We start from the raw sequence: 18,949 nt of genomic DNA on the forward strand, positions 1-18,949 counted from the left end.
CAAGGTGCGGTTGGCCTTCCTGACTGCATCCCCACACTGCCGGCCCATGTTCATCTTGGAGTCAATGATGATTCCAAGATCCTTTTTTGGCTCTGCACTGACGAGAAGGGAGTTCCCCAGCCTGTAGGCATGGTGCCGGTTATTCCTCCCCAGGTGCATCACCTTGCACTTGTCAGTGTTGAAACCCATCCTATTCTTATCCGCCCACCCCTGTAACCTGTCTAGGTCTGATTGCAGTCTATTCCTCCCATCTAGCATGCCCACATCCCCCCACATCTTAGTGTTGTCAGAAAATTTGAACACGGTGCTTTTTACCCCCTCGTCCAAGTCACTGATGAAGATGTTGAACAGTGCGGGCCCGAGCCCAAGCCCTCGGGGACCCCACTGTCCACATCCCTCCAGGTTGAAAATGACCCATCCACCACCACTCTCTGGGTGTGGCCCTCCAGCCAGTTGAATACCCATTGACTGTGTAGGTGTCGACACCACAGTCCCCCAGTTTTTTCATGAGAGTGGGGTGAGAGACAGTGTCGATGGTCTTCATAAAGTCCAGAAAGACTATGTCCACTGCTACCCCTGCATCTAAGGGGTCGTAGAAGGCCACCAGGTTGGTCTGACAGGACCTGCCTCTAGTGAACCCATGTTGGTTGCCTCTAAGCATAACCTCTCCCTCTGGCCCCTCGTGGACATGTGCCAGGATAATTCTCTCAAAAAGCTTACCCAGGATCGAGGTAAAACTAACTGGCTTATAATTTCCTGGGTCCTCCTTCCTCCCTTTTTTGAAAATGGGAACCATGCTGGCCCTCTTCCAGTCCTCTGGCACCACCCCAGAGCACGTAAAGCTGTGCCAAGGGTCCCACAATGACCTCAGCTAATTCCCTCAGAACTCTGGGGTGGAGTTCATCTGAACCAGCTGATTTAAATACATCCAGTCCCTCCAGAAGTAGATCCTCCCTGACCCTTGGCCTGGGTGTGCTTCCCCTGGGGCCTGAGGAGGTCCTGGTGGGGGTGCTGATCTGGCCCCTGCTCAGGAAAATGGAAGCAAAGAAGCTGTTAAATAGGTTACCTTTGTTGTCTGGTGTGACATCCAAATTTCCTAGCGTTTCCTGCAGTGGCCCCTATGTATTTAAAAAAGGACTTCTTGTTGACCTTGATCCGGGAAGCTAGTCCCAGTTCCATCTCCGCCTTGGCCTTCCTGACCACCCCCCTGCAGCCCTGAGCAACTGCAGTATAGTCCTCCCTGGTGATGGCCCCTCCCTTCCACTGGGTGTATGCGTTTCTTTTAGCTAGGAGACATTCCTGGATGTTTTTGGTGAGCCATGGGGGCTTTTGCACCCTCCTGCCCCCTTTGATCTGTGTTGGGATTACCTCCCTTTGGGCTTGGAGGATCATCTCCTTAAGGAGGAACCACTCTTCTTGGACACCTGGCTCCCCTCCCCTCTGGGACCTCAGTGCTTCCCAGACTATTCTCCTTAGCTCATTAAAGTCTGCCCTTCTGAAATCTAGGGCTGCTGCCTTGCTGCAGGCCTTTGCCGCCTTGCGCTGGATGGTGAATTCCAGCACCCTCAGCCCCCTCACCGGTTGTCGTCCGTGGCCAGTACAAGGTCCAACAGGGTGTCTCCCCTGGTGGGGCTGTGGATCTCCTGGGTTAGATGGAGGTCCTGCATTCTGGCTAGGAACCTACGTGATCAGTCAGACCTGGCTGACTGCTCTTCCCAGCAGATGTCTGGAAAGTACAGGTTACCCATGATGACAGCGTCTTTTAACCTAACTCCCTCCATGAGCTGACTTAAGAATTCCTGGTCTAGCTCTTCCCCTTGGTTCGGAGGTCTGTAGTAGACCCCCACCGTTAAGTCCCTTTCCCCTCGACTGCCTTGTATTCTAACCCAGAGCCCCTTCTCTGACCCTGTGCTACTTGATGAGGATGTGTATTCCTCCTTGATGTAGAGTGCCACACCCCCACTTCTCCTCCCCGTCCTGTACCTCCTGTACAGCCTATAGCCCTTGATATTCACCGCCCAATCGTGCATTGGGTCCCACCACGTTTCTGTGAGCCCCACTTTGTCTGGGTTAGTGTCAGCTAGCAGGAAGGTAAGTTCCTCCTGCTTGTTTCCCATACTATGAGCGTTTTTGTAGAGGCATTTGAGGCCTCCTGAAGATGTGTGCACTGGCCCCCTAATCTCAGCATTGCCCTGGCCCCTGTTGCTTACTGGGTACTTGTTCTGCTTATTGGTTTAGGCTGGGCTATACTTGTGGGTGCCGCTTGGTTTAGTGGTCCAAGGCTTCCTCCGCCCTCATCTTCCCCTTCCCCCTATGAGACTAATTTAAACTCCACCAGTTCCCTTTATTGCTATATGCACTGATACTGTGGAGTAATGATTGGTTTGCAGTGCTTAATATACCAGAATTTTACTGACTTGCTCATATCCCTTCATCACTTATATATTTAAAGTTGATGGCAAATAGGGTGATTGGAAGGAGGGACATAATAGAGACAAATAGAAGTGGGGATACAGGGAGAAAGAGTAGGCATACAGAAATTAAGGTCAAGTTCATGCTACTTCTGTGGCAGTGTCAGGATTTAGCTTCCTCTGTCTGATTCTCAGCTTCTCAGTATTACCATCCCAAACATACCTCAGTGTGCTCAGAACAAAAACTGTCAGGCCTTTTTGGGTATTTAGTTTTAATTCCTATAGAATCATTCATATGCCTGTGTTTTGAGTTTGGAACTGAAGTCACCTACATATATAATGGAAGCTACCTACAAATATAAAGGAATTTAATGGCTTCTTACCACTATCTTAGAGGAGGGATAGTGGTTATATCCAACAATTTCAGCAAGGTTCAACTCAACCTATAAGGGCTTTGTTATATGTTGCACTTTGAGCTGCTCAAATGTTGATTGGTGTTAGTGCTAGGTCAAGTTTGGAGCAGTTGCACCCTAAGGCTGAAAACCTTCCCTGATTGTCCCCCACCTGCACAACCATGACTTGCCATTAGAGGGCTGTTGAGCAGGGGTCTGACTAAGAACTACAGCTGTGAGTTGCCACTGCAGGACTGGTGAGCCAGGACAGGATTTTATCCCTGCACTAAATGGGAGTATGAGAGAGTGGGTTGGAGATCAGAGGCAGGAACGTGAAGCTGGGAGATGGAGAGTTAATGGGATGAGAATGGGTAATGAAATAGCAGATGGAAAGAAAATGAGGGTAGGGAAAAGGTGGGGAAATGAAGGGAGTCAGCCACTGAAGGATAAAATAAAAAGTAAAAAAGTAAGAAAATAATTTTAAAAGAAATTAATAGGAAATAAACTCATAATAGGAAAGATGTCATACTTTAATAGATTTGTGATTGGGGTATGGGGGGTGTGATCATGTTTCCCAGGGTGGCTGGGAGCTGGGAGGGAAGGTGCTTTTCAGGGAGCTACTATCCTTGACCTGGAAAGGAAGCCCCAGCTCATGGAGACCAGATCCAGGCCCCACCTTCCCCCGCCACCCCCCCTTCCCACTCTTTTAGACCCCATTTCTGGACCCGTCCACACCCAGCAACCTGGCTAGCTGGCATATGCCCTGCATACTGTTTGCAAGGGGTTGCACTCCCGTGGGTGGGATAGTCATACCCCCAGGTTTGGGAGGGGGAGTTGGCTTGATGCCAGAACCATCCCCTGGGCAGTAGAGTTCAGGAGGTGGAAAGTTTGTCCATACAGAACAGGAGGTTGAGGTGGGGACACTGCATTCTGGCATGCTGGAGGACTGAAGCTTGGGTGGCTCATCTGTGGGGTGTGGCCACACGTTATTGGGACACAGGCTGGGTAATATGGATCAGAAATAAACCTGCCCTGGATTGCTGTAATTTTAAGCTGCCTATATTGTGCTTAAAGGTAGTTTCAGGTGTTAATGCATGCACAATCCAGGAGTCAAGAGCCCCAGGAATCACCTAAAATTAATGTGTAAGAAAGCCCTAACAATACATGGCAGGATGTTCCATACTCAGTATTCCCCCTCTTATGAGGGACTTCCCACCAAGAAAATATAGTACTAGATTCTATAAAGAATGAGAGAACATGATAGACTTATATATTCCATAGTTATAAAGGAATTCACATCCAGAGCATGTCATCATTTTATCATCTGTCTTTCCTTTTTCGGTATGCTTATCTTGGTACCATGGCCCATGAGTTGTTAGAACACATGAATTTAGAACCCTGGTGTATTTCTGATGATTTGCAGCACACTCAGTAGAGTAGCTCTTTATTCTTTTTCCCATTGTTGTTGGACTTTTTGTTTAAAAGAGTATGCACATGTCCAATTATAGGTTCAGATGATATCTGCCTTATTGCAAAGTAATTCTTCATCTGTCTTCTATTCTACCACATTTTCCGAGCAAATCTATTTAAAAAAAAAAAAAGAATTATTTTAAATCCAATATCACGTGAACAGAATGTCATTTGAGAGTTCCATTGTGTAAGATTAGGCAAGAGTTCCAAAATGTTAATTTCACCCCCAATATAAACCATGCAACCAGCAGTTACAGATTTCATTATGAAATAAGAACAAGTCAGGAAACTTAGACAAAAAAGACCATTATGGACCTTTTCAGATATAGCAAAAAATTAGATTGTATTATGAGCTTAATGCAAGGTTCCCAGGCCTGCATAACTCCTAATGCAGTCTCTATCTCCAAATATAGAGAGATTCATATGGACTTCAGTTTTATTGTGAAAGATCCATATATCTATACTGTAAAAAGAATATTTAAGAAATATGAGAAAAGGAGTATTGCTGTGCTGAATTAGATCAATAACCTCTCAGGAAAAGCATCCTGTGTTTGGCAGTGGCTAATCCCAGCTGCTTCAGCAGAAGGTGCAAGAAATCTTGCAGTTGATGCTTAAGGAATGATAGGCATAAAGAGAAAAAACATTCCTACTCCCACTCTTGATATAATTTGGTTATAACTGTACCTTCTGAAACTGATCTTAATTTTTTTTTCTTGCTTCTAATCGCATCTATAATAATTTTGGTTGTTCTTCTAGCCATTTAATCCTTTTCTAAAGTCCTATTAAGAGTTTTAATAATATCTGGTACCCGTGATTTCTGTAGACCAAGTTGGCAGTGTTATTTGGGAGGCCTTGTCAGTGTCTTCTTGGGTCCATACATTTGACTAAAAGGAGCTGCCGTACATATCACAGAGTTTGCAAAAGCTTTAATGGTGGTGACAGTTCTCTGTAGTTTCTTTGCTTTTCTGTGTAGGAAAGCAGACAGTAAGCTCACACAAAACTATATTCTTTTTGTTCAAAAGTCTGTTCTATTAGTTCCTCTCCCAGTGAACAGAGGTGAATTTGAAAAGGAAAATGTGTTGCATTCCTGTTTGATAGGAGTTGAGACAGGGTGTTAGAAAGCAATTGCTTATTTTTCAGGTCTAATCATGTCTTTGAAATGAGGATTGGACTGAATTTACTGGGATTGCATTTAAGCCAGCCTGAGAAACTGTCAAGAAAAACAGTAAATTAGGTCTACGTGGAGCTATTTTGTTTTTAACTTAGGCAACCTTATGCTTATTACATGGAAATAGAGGCTCATAATATTAACCCAAGTATTTTTTTTCATTTCTCTTTTATACAGTCATGTGCTTTTGATTTGTTTGTAGCCCATAAAAAATAATGCTTTCTTGTTTGTCTTGCCTGCTAAAATCAGCAGCAATTTGAGCCAGGCTGGAGCAGGTCCTCAGCTGGCTGGGCTGATTGGGCACAATTTACACTCCCCGTCAGCATCTACACATGGATTTCAGTGCAGTTAAGTACTTTGCCATAAGATAGTACTGTCCCCAGCAGTACTAGCCTTTGGTGGAGTTAATTAGTTTACTGTACCCTAATATTGGTGCACATGTAAACAGTGATGTTGTACTGGGCATGTCTACATGTGCACATTTAATGTACAGTAGCTTAATTTAAGGCACATTAAGGGTGCTCATCTACGCATGCGTGCATTTAATGCACCTTAAAATGACGATTTTAGGCTATTCGAGCTTAAATTTGATACCTGCATAAAACATTAACGCAATATGTGTCCACTGACTTGGGACGAACTTTAGTCCCAAACTGATCCTCACCTGCATTAATGCGCCTTAGTGCATGCACGTGTAGACACGCACCTAAATTGCCTTAATGCACATTAGGCTAATGTGCATTTTTAGGTGTACATAAAAGCCCACTGTGGAGCTCATTAGTCTACTTTGCAGCAAAGTGCGTATATAGATGCACCCAATGTCTTGAAATCTAGAATTAGTTAACAAATATTTTTCTGTTATTCCTGGGTGGTGAGTTTCATAATTAATCATTATCCTTAATACTGCTTGGCTAGCTTTTGGGGATTATTAAATGCTCTATTTCAAAGGTGGTGAGAGAGTTTTCAAGGGCAATGAATTAGATAAGTGGTATTAATATTAATGTTATATATTTTAAATTCCATCTGACCACTTCTGCTGCACAAGTGGTTTAGCATGAAAGACAGAAACAAATTGCTATGTGTGCATACTGCTACATGTATGTGTATGTTGGGGAGGAAAGAGAGGCATAACAAAAGCAAAATAACTCCAGATAATTACAGTGGTACCTCATCCCCTTAGGCAGGAAAGCCTTAGGCTCAAGACAATTTTGAGTGGAGGAGGTTTTAAACAAAACAAAAAATACCCCACAAAATGAACCCTAGGTTAGAATGAAGAAAGTAGAGATGTGAAAGATATATTTTTCCTCTCTTTTGTCTTTTAATAGTGCGGCTTCATGACAGCATATCAGAAGAAGGATTCCATTACTTAGTCTTTGACTTGTAAGTATATATTTTGTATATGTTTTCATGGGTTGGAAATCTAGTAGCCAGAATTTTCACGTACATCAAGCATATGCACATTTTCATACATCGGTTTGCACAGATCAGTGTGCATATGAGCAACAAAACACATACTGATCAGCTGCATGCACAAATGTTTTATTTGTGTATGTCAGTGAGGCTATTATATGTACAAAACTCTGCATACATAAACACTAAAAATTGTACAAATGATATTTTGAATAATTACTGAAGCTGATATCAGACTACAGAATGTTTTATAAAAGACTGGTTAACCACTGCTGTGATTTTTTTCTCCCCCCCATGAATCTTATTGGTAAAAAATTGTTGTTTTTATTTTTAATTGTATTCATTTTCAGAACAATTAAATATTTTCTACTTGAAGTGAGTAAAAGATTTTCTTTTTATATTGAAACAAGAAAGTTCCTTCTTTTGACTCTTGGCAGAAATTATAATCATTATAAATGTATAAAACATAATATACTAATCATAATAAAATAAAGTATCTAGACTAGCTGGTGAATTGGAAATAGGGCTGGTAGTATCAACTGCCATTGAAGTTGATAAGCACTTTCTTTGGTAAAACCTCATTTTTAGCTGCATTTAACTTAGCTAAACTACCAAACTTGGGCTGAAATGTTCAGCTTAGACAGTACCAGATCATCCAAACCAAATTTGTCCATGGGAAGACATTGATTTCTATTAGATTTTTAAATAAAACAGCCTCAGTATCTACAAGCTCACCCATCTTCAAGTGACTCAGCAGGCTGTGTAGAATCAGGCCTCCAACTCTTTTTGGTGTCCCAACTCATCAGCCACCTACCCAGCAAGACACTATGGGCCTAAGGTTTCCAGCTCTCAAATCAGAACAGAAGAATTTTAGAAATGCAACATATCCTGCAGGACCAGAAATTCCAGTTGTTGCTCAGTTCTGTATTTTTACATTAATTTCTCTGTGCCCCACTTCCTCATCTTTACTGATCACTCAATTCATAGGGTATAGTGAAAATTAATTAAAATGAAGAAGAACCAAAATAGTGAACTTATTAAGGGTTTATCTCTGGTGTTACTTAGGGTTGGCCTGAAGTGCTTCTCAACTCTTCTAAGTCACGTGAGCTGTTGTTCTTCATTTATGTCTTACTTCAAGGCTGTCCAGGAGGGCAAGCCACATCTCACCTCTAAGCTGCACACTGCACAGAGGCCCCCCACCACTTGATCATGTGCCCGCAACCCCTGACCTTCCTGCTGCACTGCATGGCCTTCCCCCCTACTACATGGTATTCCTACATGGGTGCCCCACTGCTGCACTGCACACTTGTGACCGACCCAAGCCTCTCTAGTCCCTGCCCTCCCCACATGCCCCAAACTCACCCTCCACTCACAGCGGTACCCCCTACGGTGAGAGCAGGAAGTGGCAGCTGAATGAAGAAGAGGGAACCCAGAAACTCTGGCTAAAGTGGAGCAATAGGGGAGTGGTGACCGAGCAACTTAACCCTGGTGGGTATCATGCAGCCTGCAGGCTGCTAGTTGGACATCCCTGTCTTACCTCGTAGCCTGCAAGTTGTGTTGCTTATTTTGAAGCAGAGCCCTTCTAAGAATCCATTTGTGGACAGCTTGTCTCTCCTCCCAGATTTGCAACTATTTCCTGGCACCAGAGAGAGAAAGTGGGCCAGTAGTCAGGAACAAGGAATGGTGGGACTACTGCTGGCATTTCCTGTGGTCAAGGTCTGTATGCCCGCAGAAGTACCAAACAGAAGTGCAGGAAGGGACAAAATAGGAAGCAGGTGGGGGTGGGTTGATGGCACGCTCAGAAGTTCAGCAGAACTTCCAGATGTGGGCTAAACTGCTGCTGGTGTTTGAGCTTTGAGGTCAGAATGACTTAGTTATTCATCTGGTGTGGGTTGTAGGGAAACCTTAAGGCTGAGTCTAGCTATAGGAATGTAGCTGCAGCCTGGGTTAGCACTGTTCATCCTGTATACACAATAAGCCACTGGTCACATGAAAGACTAGTAAGTGAACATGTGCTTCATAGTCATTACTTATAATGTCAGGAGCTACAGCGCATATTCCAAAAGGAGGCAAATTAACATTGCACTGGCAATTAATTTTAGTAGCTGCTATATTGGAGGGCTGGATTCTACAAAATGAATTATGTTCTTTTTGCATAATTTTTTATGTGCAATATACATTTACACTAGTAATCAAGCCTGTCTGTATGCGTTGCACAGTCAGTGCTTAAACAGAAACTCGCACAAACAGTGGCAAATAAATGTGAAGTTGTAGTGCGTGGGATTGTATACTTTATAATTGATAGTAGGTTTTTTCATTAGAAGGTTTTTATTCTGATTTACAGTTTTTAAAAATAGTTTTCCTGACATGAGTGTCTTCTGTGGAATTAATTGAAAAACTAATTGCCCATTTTTGCTTCAATATTTAGTGGGTAGAAGAATATTAACCACTATGCAAAAGACAAGCTATTTGAATTGAAGAAAGTATTTAAGGCTGGAGCAAGTAAACATAAAATGGAATGTCTTGATACCTTACAATGCCAGTCAGTTTTTTTACAACTCTTGCAAATATTTCTGTCCAAAAAAGGATTTCTTTACTCTTAGCTCTACTTCTTTTTTTTTTTTTTTTATATCATGTCCACAAGTGTTGTCAAGAGTTCATCCAGAGTAAATTTACTTTAACCTTTATTTGTCTTGGGGCTTCATGAATTTGTTGAAGCCAGTGGATTCTTTATAGGATTCTTAAAGAGGTACTTGCTTGTAAAGAAGCAGCCATGTAGTACTAGTTTCATCCTTGAACAGTACTCAGGCTTCTTCTTTGCCCTAAGTCAGAAAAACCTCCTCTACCAAGACTGACTGCCAGCAGTACACATTGATGATATATATAAAAGTGTTGCCTGGAAAGGTAAAACAATTGCATGACTCAGAAATAACTTCGCTATAGAGGAATTATAATCCAGAGAATACATATGAGTAAATAGGTATGGTTATTTCTACTTCCTAAATATGTCTGTGTTTGCATATTTGATTGAAAGATAAACCTGATTTTTTTAGAAAAGAAGAACAATTCTCTGAATGTTTTATTCCTGTTTAATGGCTTCACCAACCCTTATAAAGCACCTGATGTTGATACTATTCCTCCAAATGCCCAGCGTGTAATAAGGAACTTGATTTTTATAGCAACACTGAACCTTCCTCATTGCCCTTTCATTTCTGGAATGGCATAACTGAAAATCTTTTGTAACGCTAGAAAAAAAAAAGATTACTCTGCAGCCATCTCCTTCCTGTTAGCATTCTTTTGGCTCTATCAGCATCTGTACTATTGAGAAATAAAGTACAGTACATCTAGTATTGACAAATCAACTAATGCAGAGACAGAAGCCAAATGGATAAATGTGACCGGAGGCAACTGTTTAATCTTTTTTGCCTGTGGCATATTCATATATCAGTACCTTTGTAAAAGTCATGACCTGTTTCTACTAATTGGTGTTAGAATACTCCATTTAGTCATGGGAGGAGTGCTTGACATCTTGAGCTATGTGTAACCTATACTCAATGTAAAACAATTTTACTTGTACTGGTGTCACATATTCTTCTCCAAGAAAAGCAGATTTTTCTACTCATATAAAAGATTGCTGGTCTTCCATGGGTATAAGCAGATGTTAAGTGCTTGGGAAGTTTTCTACAAAATGTTTAATCAGAAAACATAAATTTATCAAAATTTCTTACAGACCTGTACTGCTTCTTTGACAAAATTGTGTCAAAAAGAGTTTCTCAGCTTCAAGGTGCTATTCTGATCAAAATCAGAAACCTTATCATTGCTAAATAGTCCATTTTTGACACTATACCAATGTAGCAGAACCTGTTGTGTTTGTACACCTTAAAGAGAGGGCTATATTCTGTCCTCGCACCAGTTTAAATGTGCATGAACTCTCTAGACTTCTGAGTCAAAAGTATTGTCTTGGGGGGGAAAAAATATACCTGCCAAACCTTCTGTAATGTGTAGTTACAGACCTGCAGTTCTCCTTGGGAATGTTTGATTTAGTTTTTGACCTTCTTGACACTTTATGAGAAAAGTGCATTGCAATATGTATATATACAGGGGTGTGTAGATACCCACACAGAAACACATACAGTATTTAAGATATTGTGAAATAATCCATCTGAATTTGATAAAAATCAATAACAAAAAGTAACAAAGGAAAAGTAGGAAATGAAATGAGTGCTTTGAAAATACAGCTTTTTGAAAGCCTGGAGCAATACTTGTTTAATTCCCAAAGCACTTTTATCTGCTTAATAAGGATGGAAAATTATTAATATTATTTTAATGTTTAATATTATTTTACATTTTATTTTAATTAATATAATTTTTATACTTGAACTAGGAAATAACTATTTTAAAGTTCACTAAAGCTATGGATAACTAGTGAAACTTTTAAGACTTTGTAAATTTATATACTTTTTAAAATGCTTCAATGACTGCTTGTTTGAAAACTGACTGGAAATAAAAATTATATAATGCTTTAAATACCACAAAAATACCTTGTCTGTGTTCCATTATCATGGACACTACATACTTGCTTCTTTTCCTTTTCTTTTTTTTTTTTTTAACTAGAGCCTGACTGTGGCATAGCACCGTCATTTCACACACACAGTGTCAGTCCTTTATCTTAATGGCTGCTGTCAGACTGTGTGGGATTAAATACTACCATGTCTTTATAAAATCCACTAAGACTGCATCCTACACAATAAAGAGATGGGACTGAACTTTTTTCTCTGAAGAGGAAAAGGGATTGTTTTCACTATCTGATGATTTCTTTATAATTGCTGCCGCAGATAATTCTGCCAGTCAAAACGAAAAGTTTTCTGTTTTATTTATATGCTTTAATAGCAGCCATGCTTTGATCTGAAACAACTTTGTCTGGTGTATCTGTGCCCTAATTTAAATAACTAACGAAGGTCAGTAGGGTATGGTATCAGAGTTAGCATGTGGTAGAATAGGGCTGTCCAGCATCTTTGTGGCTGGGGGTGCACACACTGTGGGCCACACCAGTGGTCACTGCATGCCATAGGGGCCACACCAACATGGGCTATGGGACCCTCAGCTGCTTCCCTTCTGCACCAGGCACGTAGGCACTCTCTACCTCCATGCCCCCACAGCACCCCGCACATAGGCACTTCCCCCTCCTCTACTGCACTAGGCATTTGGGTGCTTCCCATTCCTTCCCCCTTACAGTAGGCATGTGGGTACTCCCTGTGGCCTGGTGCACATGGGCATACGTGCCCCAGTCTCATCTTCACTACTGTGGGTGTGGGCTTCTCTACTGCACTGCGCCACACTGATGTCCTGTCCTTTTTGGAACCTCTCAAGTTATGGATAGACATTGTGATAGGTTTGGGATATTAACTACTTGATAGGAAAGTTCAACACATAATGCTGCTGAGTCACTGTGAAAGTCAGAAACAGCAGTTCTGGAAACAAATGTGTTCTAATTTGAATAACTAATGAATCTCAGTAAGGTATGGTATCAAAGTTAGCAGGCATGGTAGTACAGTGCAGTTAATTTGACACGGAGCCAAGAAATTGCTCTGGTTCACTGGGGTTCACTCTGGTTCACAAAAAATATGTTGTAGTGTTCCTCTCATCCCTGACATGAGAAGAAATATGGGAATTACAGGAATTTCCAAATCAACTAATCTATGTAGTTGTACTGGAGCTGGCTTTTTGGGTAAACTGAAAGACTGTGGATATATTTAAGACATGACCTTAGCAGTCATTTACATAAATTGCCATTTAGTTTTTATTTACATTAACCTGTTTTTGTTCTTCATAAAACATTTCCAGTAAGTGTATGTACACATACACACACCGCACGCTCATGTACACACGCACATACACACACACACACACACACTTATTCCTTCCCTTTACACCTGTGAGCTCTCAGGTAAAGAAAAGGGATGGAGTAAAATCAGCAGAATGGTTGCATCTAAGGTTGTGGGTTTCAATGTAAATCTTATTATGGAGCAGGATTACACTAAGCAAGGTACTGTACATAGCAGAAAGAAAGCCGCTTCCCTGAGTTATGCATTTCCTTTGTAGAGGGAATAAATAAAGTGGCAGCGCTTCAGCAGGTATCCTCTGCAAGATCAGAAGCTGCTCATACATGCCACATTCTTCATGTGCACTGTGCAAGATCTTGTCTGTATCAAAAAGCTCCTTATATACTGTCTAGTGTCTGTAGGTTACTTCCTTTCTTTATCATGTTACCATAAGCTTTTCAGAACTTTTAGAAAGGACTAAACAGAAGAGCTAATAAGCTAATACTCTGGGGTCTTTGGCTTTCATTAGGCATTTCAGCTTAAGGTAGTTAGACATTCTCTACAGAAATTCTGCAAGATCAGTGAAGTAACAGGTTCTCTGAACATTGGATCATGTTTTAATTTAATCTTGTTACAGGTGTGCCAACCTTGCAGCCCCAGAAAGTAGCACAAGAAACAAGTGGGAGTTCCCTCTTTTATATAGAAAATCCCAAGTTGGAGTCCAGCTCCTTTGGTCCACAGTCCTGGCTGACTGAGCCAGTGAGATCTCTAGGTCCACTGTGCAGGACTGACCGGTTCCATGTCCACACTGCTGTCCTTCTCCATACTCCAGCCTCAAGGTTCCTCTTCTTTGTTCCCTTGCTTTCCATTCCCTGGGGGTTTCTGGGAGTTGCTGTCCAACTTCACAGACATCACAGCTCTGCAGACTGCCCCCTGGTTCCACCGCCTGTTACGCACATTACATATAGTAGGCAATCATCAACATTTCTGGATCATGGTGTATGCATCCAGTGTCACCAGGACCTTTGACATGTATGACTAGGCACTAGTATGAAGGAGTAGAAGCCTAAACCTTCCATCCTTCCTTGAGACCATCAAGACAAAATCCAAAGGCCAGACCAAGTCCAGATGTTCAGTGCCTCAATGGCTATAGCTATATATATGCACCAAGGAATTGAATCTAGATGTCCCATGTGGCAGGTTCATTACATCTGATACACACCAAAAATATATACGGTATACTTTTTGCCAACCCCCCCTTTCTTGGGAAAACTTCGATCTACATTTGGCAGCTCAAGCCCATCTATCCATAGTATGTAAGTGGTTTACAACTGAAAGTACATTAAGTGAGTTTGACTTTTCAGGAACTTGTCAAGAAGGTAGCAGGAATGCACCGTGATCGCTTTGATATTAGATTGCAGTGGGAAAGGGAAGAAAGAGATTACGGAATAGTGTCCCTTAATAGTGAAGCAAAAGCCAGTTGCACTACTAATGTAGAGGACTCTATAGGTATGTAAAAGAGCCAGGTCTTTTTTTAGACACCAAAAGGTATAGCTAAGTATCTTACGAGACAGAAAATACCGGTAGAGGCCTGTCTGCACCTTAAGGCAGTTAAATACTTTTAAACAAGATAAGAACATAGGGCTCAAAGGCATATGACGGAGATTTTTTTTTCCTACCATTTTTTCCTAATTCTTTGCTTCAGAGTTAAGGGATGCAGGAATGGTTGACTGTGTATTTCATTGTCAGTGAAGTTCACCTGTTTGTTTTGCTTTACTTTTCCATCTATTATCACTGGCTGTGGCTGCCAAGTAAACAGCCAATATTAAAGAAATTGAGGTAGTTTCTCCTTTTCTGTCTTCTTTTAGTTAGAATAAGCAACATTTTTGTGTACTTTTTAATTGAAGCTGCTTTCATAATGAAAGCATTTTATGTTCCTTTTTGGCTTGGGTCTAAAGTAAGTGTTCTAATGAGGCACACACTGAAAAGAAGTTTTTTCTCATTCATCTTAATATGAGAATGTTTTTCCCCCCTACTTCCCCCCTCAAAAGCATAGCAAACATACACAAAACAGAAGCTACCAAAGGTATTTAGTATTTTCATTTGTCAGGTGTTTTGTGCCTTAAAAATTGTGCAAGTATCAAGTGTAGAAGGCAAAAGAAAGAGAGGGAGAGTCAGGCAACGTGTCTGAATGTAATGAACTGCCTACCACTTTGTTGCAGGCTGTATATGATATACAATCTGTTATATGTAGTAGGTCAGCCCAACCCAGAAATTTCAGGATATATCGTAACCACCAGATGAAGACAAAAAAAATAAAAATAAACTTTTCAACAGCTTTCCACTGGTAGCTGAGCAGTTCATTGTTGTGCCTCACCTGAGTAAAGATCAGACTACAACAAGTTTAGCCACAACAAGTTGGTGAGACTGCAATATAAGAAGTTTTTTTTTTAATTTCTGAAAAACTGAAACCACCTAGGCTACTTACTCTTTCATAATTAAATACAATTAAGTATTGAAAATTAAGGAAGTTAATTGCAGTGTACTTATTTGGCTTTTCAAATAACTTAATATAAACTTTTCACATTGTACTTTGGCCTAAGTGATCAGATATCTAATTTGTTAATCTTGTGTGTTATAAAGGCTTTATTTGATTCAGGGTTTTTGGTTGTAGCCATGTTGGTCTAAGGACATAGGCAGGCAAGGTTCTTTGAGTAGATGTGATATCTTTTTTTAGACCAACTAAGTAGTTGGAAAAAAAAGTTCTTGGCAAGCTTTCAGGCACATCACTCCTCTTCAGGCATAGGGAGTCTCTCCTGTTCTGAGGCTCCAAGAAATGAGAGAAGCTAAAAGCGTGGCAGGATGTCAGTGAAAATGTGAATATGTAGAAATTAGAAAGACAGAAGGTAAAGCAGAGAGGTAAAGCAGAGGGGGGATGGGGAAAGGGAAGGTGAAGAGAGCAAGGGGGAAAAAAAGGCTGAAGGGAAACATTACAGTGATTGAATACAAGGTAGAAAAGAGGCTAGCAGTGAAAAGGAAAATAGTAGATCAGGAAAATGGGACTGAGAGAAGTTCAAAGTGTGAGAGGATGTAGTGAATATATAAACAGGTAAAAAGGAGAAACAAAAGGTGAAGCAGGGAAGAGAGGGGGAAGAAAGCAGGGGAAAAGAAAGACCAAAGGGAAGTATTACAGAGGATATAATACAGGGTAAGAAAGAGGCTCTCAGTGAAGAAGGAAATAGTAAGAAATCAAGGAGACAAAGGACAAAAAAGTGAGGAAGGGGATAGGAGAAAAGCTGGGGAAAAGAACATGAACGATGCGTGCCCCCAGAGGCTGGGAGAATGAGCATATATGTACACTTATTCTTCCAATAAAAGCAATAGTGTTGTCCTTCAGCATCTGAGCATGCATTATTCTGCAGCCTCCTCACCCCCACACATGCCAGGGAGACAGTTCGTGGCTTGAGCTGGACTTTACTGCTCTTGCCAAGCATGGAGCACATCCCTCCTGCTGACAGTCTTAGGATGAGGAAAGCTCTGCTTCTTTCATCCATTACTTCACTCTAGAGCTCTAGCGAAACACAGGGTACTGAGGCAAATGTGTTCCTTGCACATGACCCAGACCCAGTACTTAGACTCAGGTCACCATGTCCCCAGACCTAGATCCTTAGGCTCCTGGACTCAAACCCCCACACCTGCAGTTGACAAGAGAGGAAACATGCTTTGAGTCTCATCTCTGAAAGCCTTACAGCAGGGAGGGAGACAGGATTATGAGCAGGAGTTCCCCAGGGAGGTGTTGTCCTCTAGGGCAGCCAGGCAGTCAGCACTGTCCTGTGCACTCAGTGGCCCTTAGCACTCTCCAGCATGCTGGGGAGCCTGCAGAGTATGCTAAGGTACATGCACAGAGGCTCCTTGGCTGTGCACCATCAGCAGTGCAGGCTGTCTGCATGGCACGCACCCAGCCCCTCTAATGTTTGTACAGTGCTATTCTGGAAGCTTTTTCTACCATGAGAACAAAACCATGGGACTTCTATTGGTGCATTTGAATGCTTGTACATTGCCTGTGTCTTATAGTCCACTTTACAAAATGATCAATGTTGCTTGTCACCAATATTCCTATTGGAAGGCTTATTTCTAGCTTAAATTTAATAATAGCCATTTTATGCCCATTTGTTATTATGCTGATCATAGGCAACTGATCATGGGTACCTCCTAAGTTAGGGGGGGACACTTGCCCCGCCCCCCCAGTGGCCAGTCAAGAACCAAAGGGGTGGGGGGAAGGTGGTCCCCCTGCAGCCAGCCATGCATGCTGACCCAGAAGCAGTGTTTCCTCTAAGCAGGCTCTACGAGGGAATGCTGCCCGGAAGTGCCAGCGGCATGCCCGGAAGGACCAAGAACACACCTGGAAGGGCCAGGAACGTGCCTGGAAGTGCCAATGCTACTTCTCCTGGTGCCCCCACTTCCTGGCCAGCACTGTCAGGGTGGGTACCAGCGCTCCCGCCTGCCCACTGCCTAAGCAGGGAACGCTATTCTGAGGGGGTGCACCAGAGCTCTCAGGGGGTTCTCATGCACCCCCATGCAGTCACTGTGCATCACCACTGATGCTGATATTGTCTTTTACCTTGAATAGTTCTCCCTTTCTGGTGTGTAGTCCCTGGCTTATGTATTGAGTATAGGCCAGTTCAGTCAAATCCCTTCTCAGTTTTGTTTTACTGATCTATATAGGCCATGCTCATTCGGTGCAGACAGAAGTGACATTTTTCTCATGATCTGTCCCCTGAAATTGCTCTACAGCCATGACTTAACACACATGCATGGCTGCAGAGCACTTTTAAAATGGATGATTGTGCAAATAATTAACCCTCATCAAATCGGGTATTAAAGTGCTCTGCATTAGAGCATCTTAGGGAACTTTTGTTGCCTCGAGGGTTAAATTTTCATGCAGGGTCAAGTCTGTCAGGCAGGATGGAGTGGGAAGAGAGCAGCACTGAGCTGCTGGCTTGCCCAGCCTGAGCTGTAGAGGGGTGGAATAGAGTCCCCTTGCCTCATGCCCTCCCCCACAACTACCCCAGCTACAGTACTGGATGATGAAACATTTATTCTTCATATTAGGTTCTTTTTCTGTCTCTAACACAACTTTCACTTTCAAAATGTAGCTTTCCTTTCAGATCAAGTCTTTTTTTCTTCTGTATAAGTACTCTGCTTCTTCGTAATATCGTTTTTGAGGTGATTATTCATCAAAATACTCGTTGCTTTTTAGTACTGTTCCCTACAATCTCTATCATTTTCCTTGGGATGCAAATTCCAAAGTTTTTGTACCTCTGACATAAAGAAATTAGAAGCTTTATCTATATTAAAGTCCCTAAAATCTTCAATCCAATTCACTGTAATTTTCATAGATTTCATAGACATTAGGGCTGGAAGAGACCTTGGAAAATCATCCAGTCCAGCCCCTTGCCCCAGGGGCAGGAAGTCAGCTGGGGTCGTAGGATCCCAGCAAGAAAAACATCCAGGTTTTTCTTGAAGGCGTTCAAAGTAAGTGCTTGAACCACCTCCAGCGGCAGTCTATTCCAGACCTTGGGGGCTTGGACAGTAAGGAAGTTCTTCCTTATGTCCAGCCTGAAACAGTCTTGCAGGAGTTTATAACCTGTGGATGCAAGCCAGGGTTTTGCTCACTTTACTAGCCGCAGCGTCACATGGAAGGCTCATGTTCATCTTGTGATCAGTCCTGATCCCCAAATCGCTCTCGTCCGTAATGCTAGTCAGCATAGCACTGCCGAGCCTATAAACATGCTGCAGGTTTTTCCTCCCACAATGGAGAACCTTACATTTTTCGGTGTTAAACACTGTCAGGTTCTTGTCCACCCATTTCCTGAACCTGTCAAGGACAGCCTGGATTACCACCCTGACCTCAGGTGTGGATGCTTTACCCCAGAGTTTGGTGTCATTGGCAGACTAAGCCAGTCTGCTTCTGACTCCAATGTCCACATCATTACTGAAGATGTTGAACAATATGGGTCCAAGGACAGAGCCTTGTGGGACCCCCCGGTCACAGCGCACCGTGACAATTGACTTCCATCAGCCACCACTCTCTGGGTCTGACCACGGAGCCAATTTCCCAGCCAGCGGATCATGGTGGACCCAAGGCCGCAGTGTTAATTTCTCAGCCTTCTCTTTTGAAATTGACAGTTTAAACTACCTTGCTTGTTTTTGTTTCACCTTCTAAGTGAAACAGAACCAACTTGTTCATAGCTATTTTCCATGACCAGTTTTTCT

At 42.2% G+C, this 18,949-nt stretch overlaps 1 protein-coding gene across 14 annotated transcripts in view; it reads left to right on the forward strand.

Annotated features, from left to right (window-relative positions):
- Nucleotides 1-18,949, forward strand: part of CAMK2D (calcium/calmodulin dependent protein kinase II delta) — a 254,424-nt gene that overhangs the window by 156,335 nt on the left and 79,140 nt on the right. For 12 of the 14 annotated variants that reach the window (XM_019534059.1, XM_019534061.1, XM_019534063.1 and 9 more), the window contains exon 4: nt 6,767-6,821. In XM_019534059.1, coding sequence (XP_019389604.1) covers nt 6,767-6,821 — 55 coding nt within the window. Of the gene's footprint in view, nt 1-5,853; nt 5,874-6,766; nt 6,822-18,949 lie in introns of those variants that run through there. The other 2 variants (XM_019534071.1, XM_019534070.1) reach the window with 1 other exon arrangement.

The sequence above is a fragment of the Crocodylus porosus genome, unplaced genomic scaffold (genome assembly GCF_001723895.1).
Source record: "Crocodylus porosus isolate Cpor-Errol unplaced genomic scaffold, CroPor_comp1, whole genome shotgun sequence".
Classification (NCBI taxonomy): Eukaryota; Metazoa; Chordata; order Crocodylia; family Crocodylidae; genus Crocodylus; species Crocodylus porosus.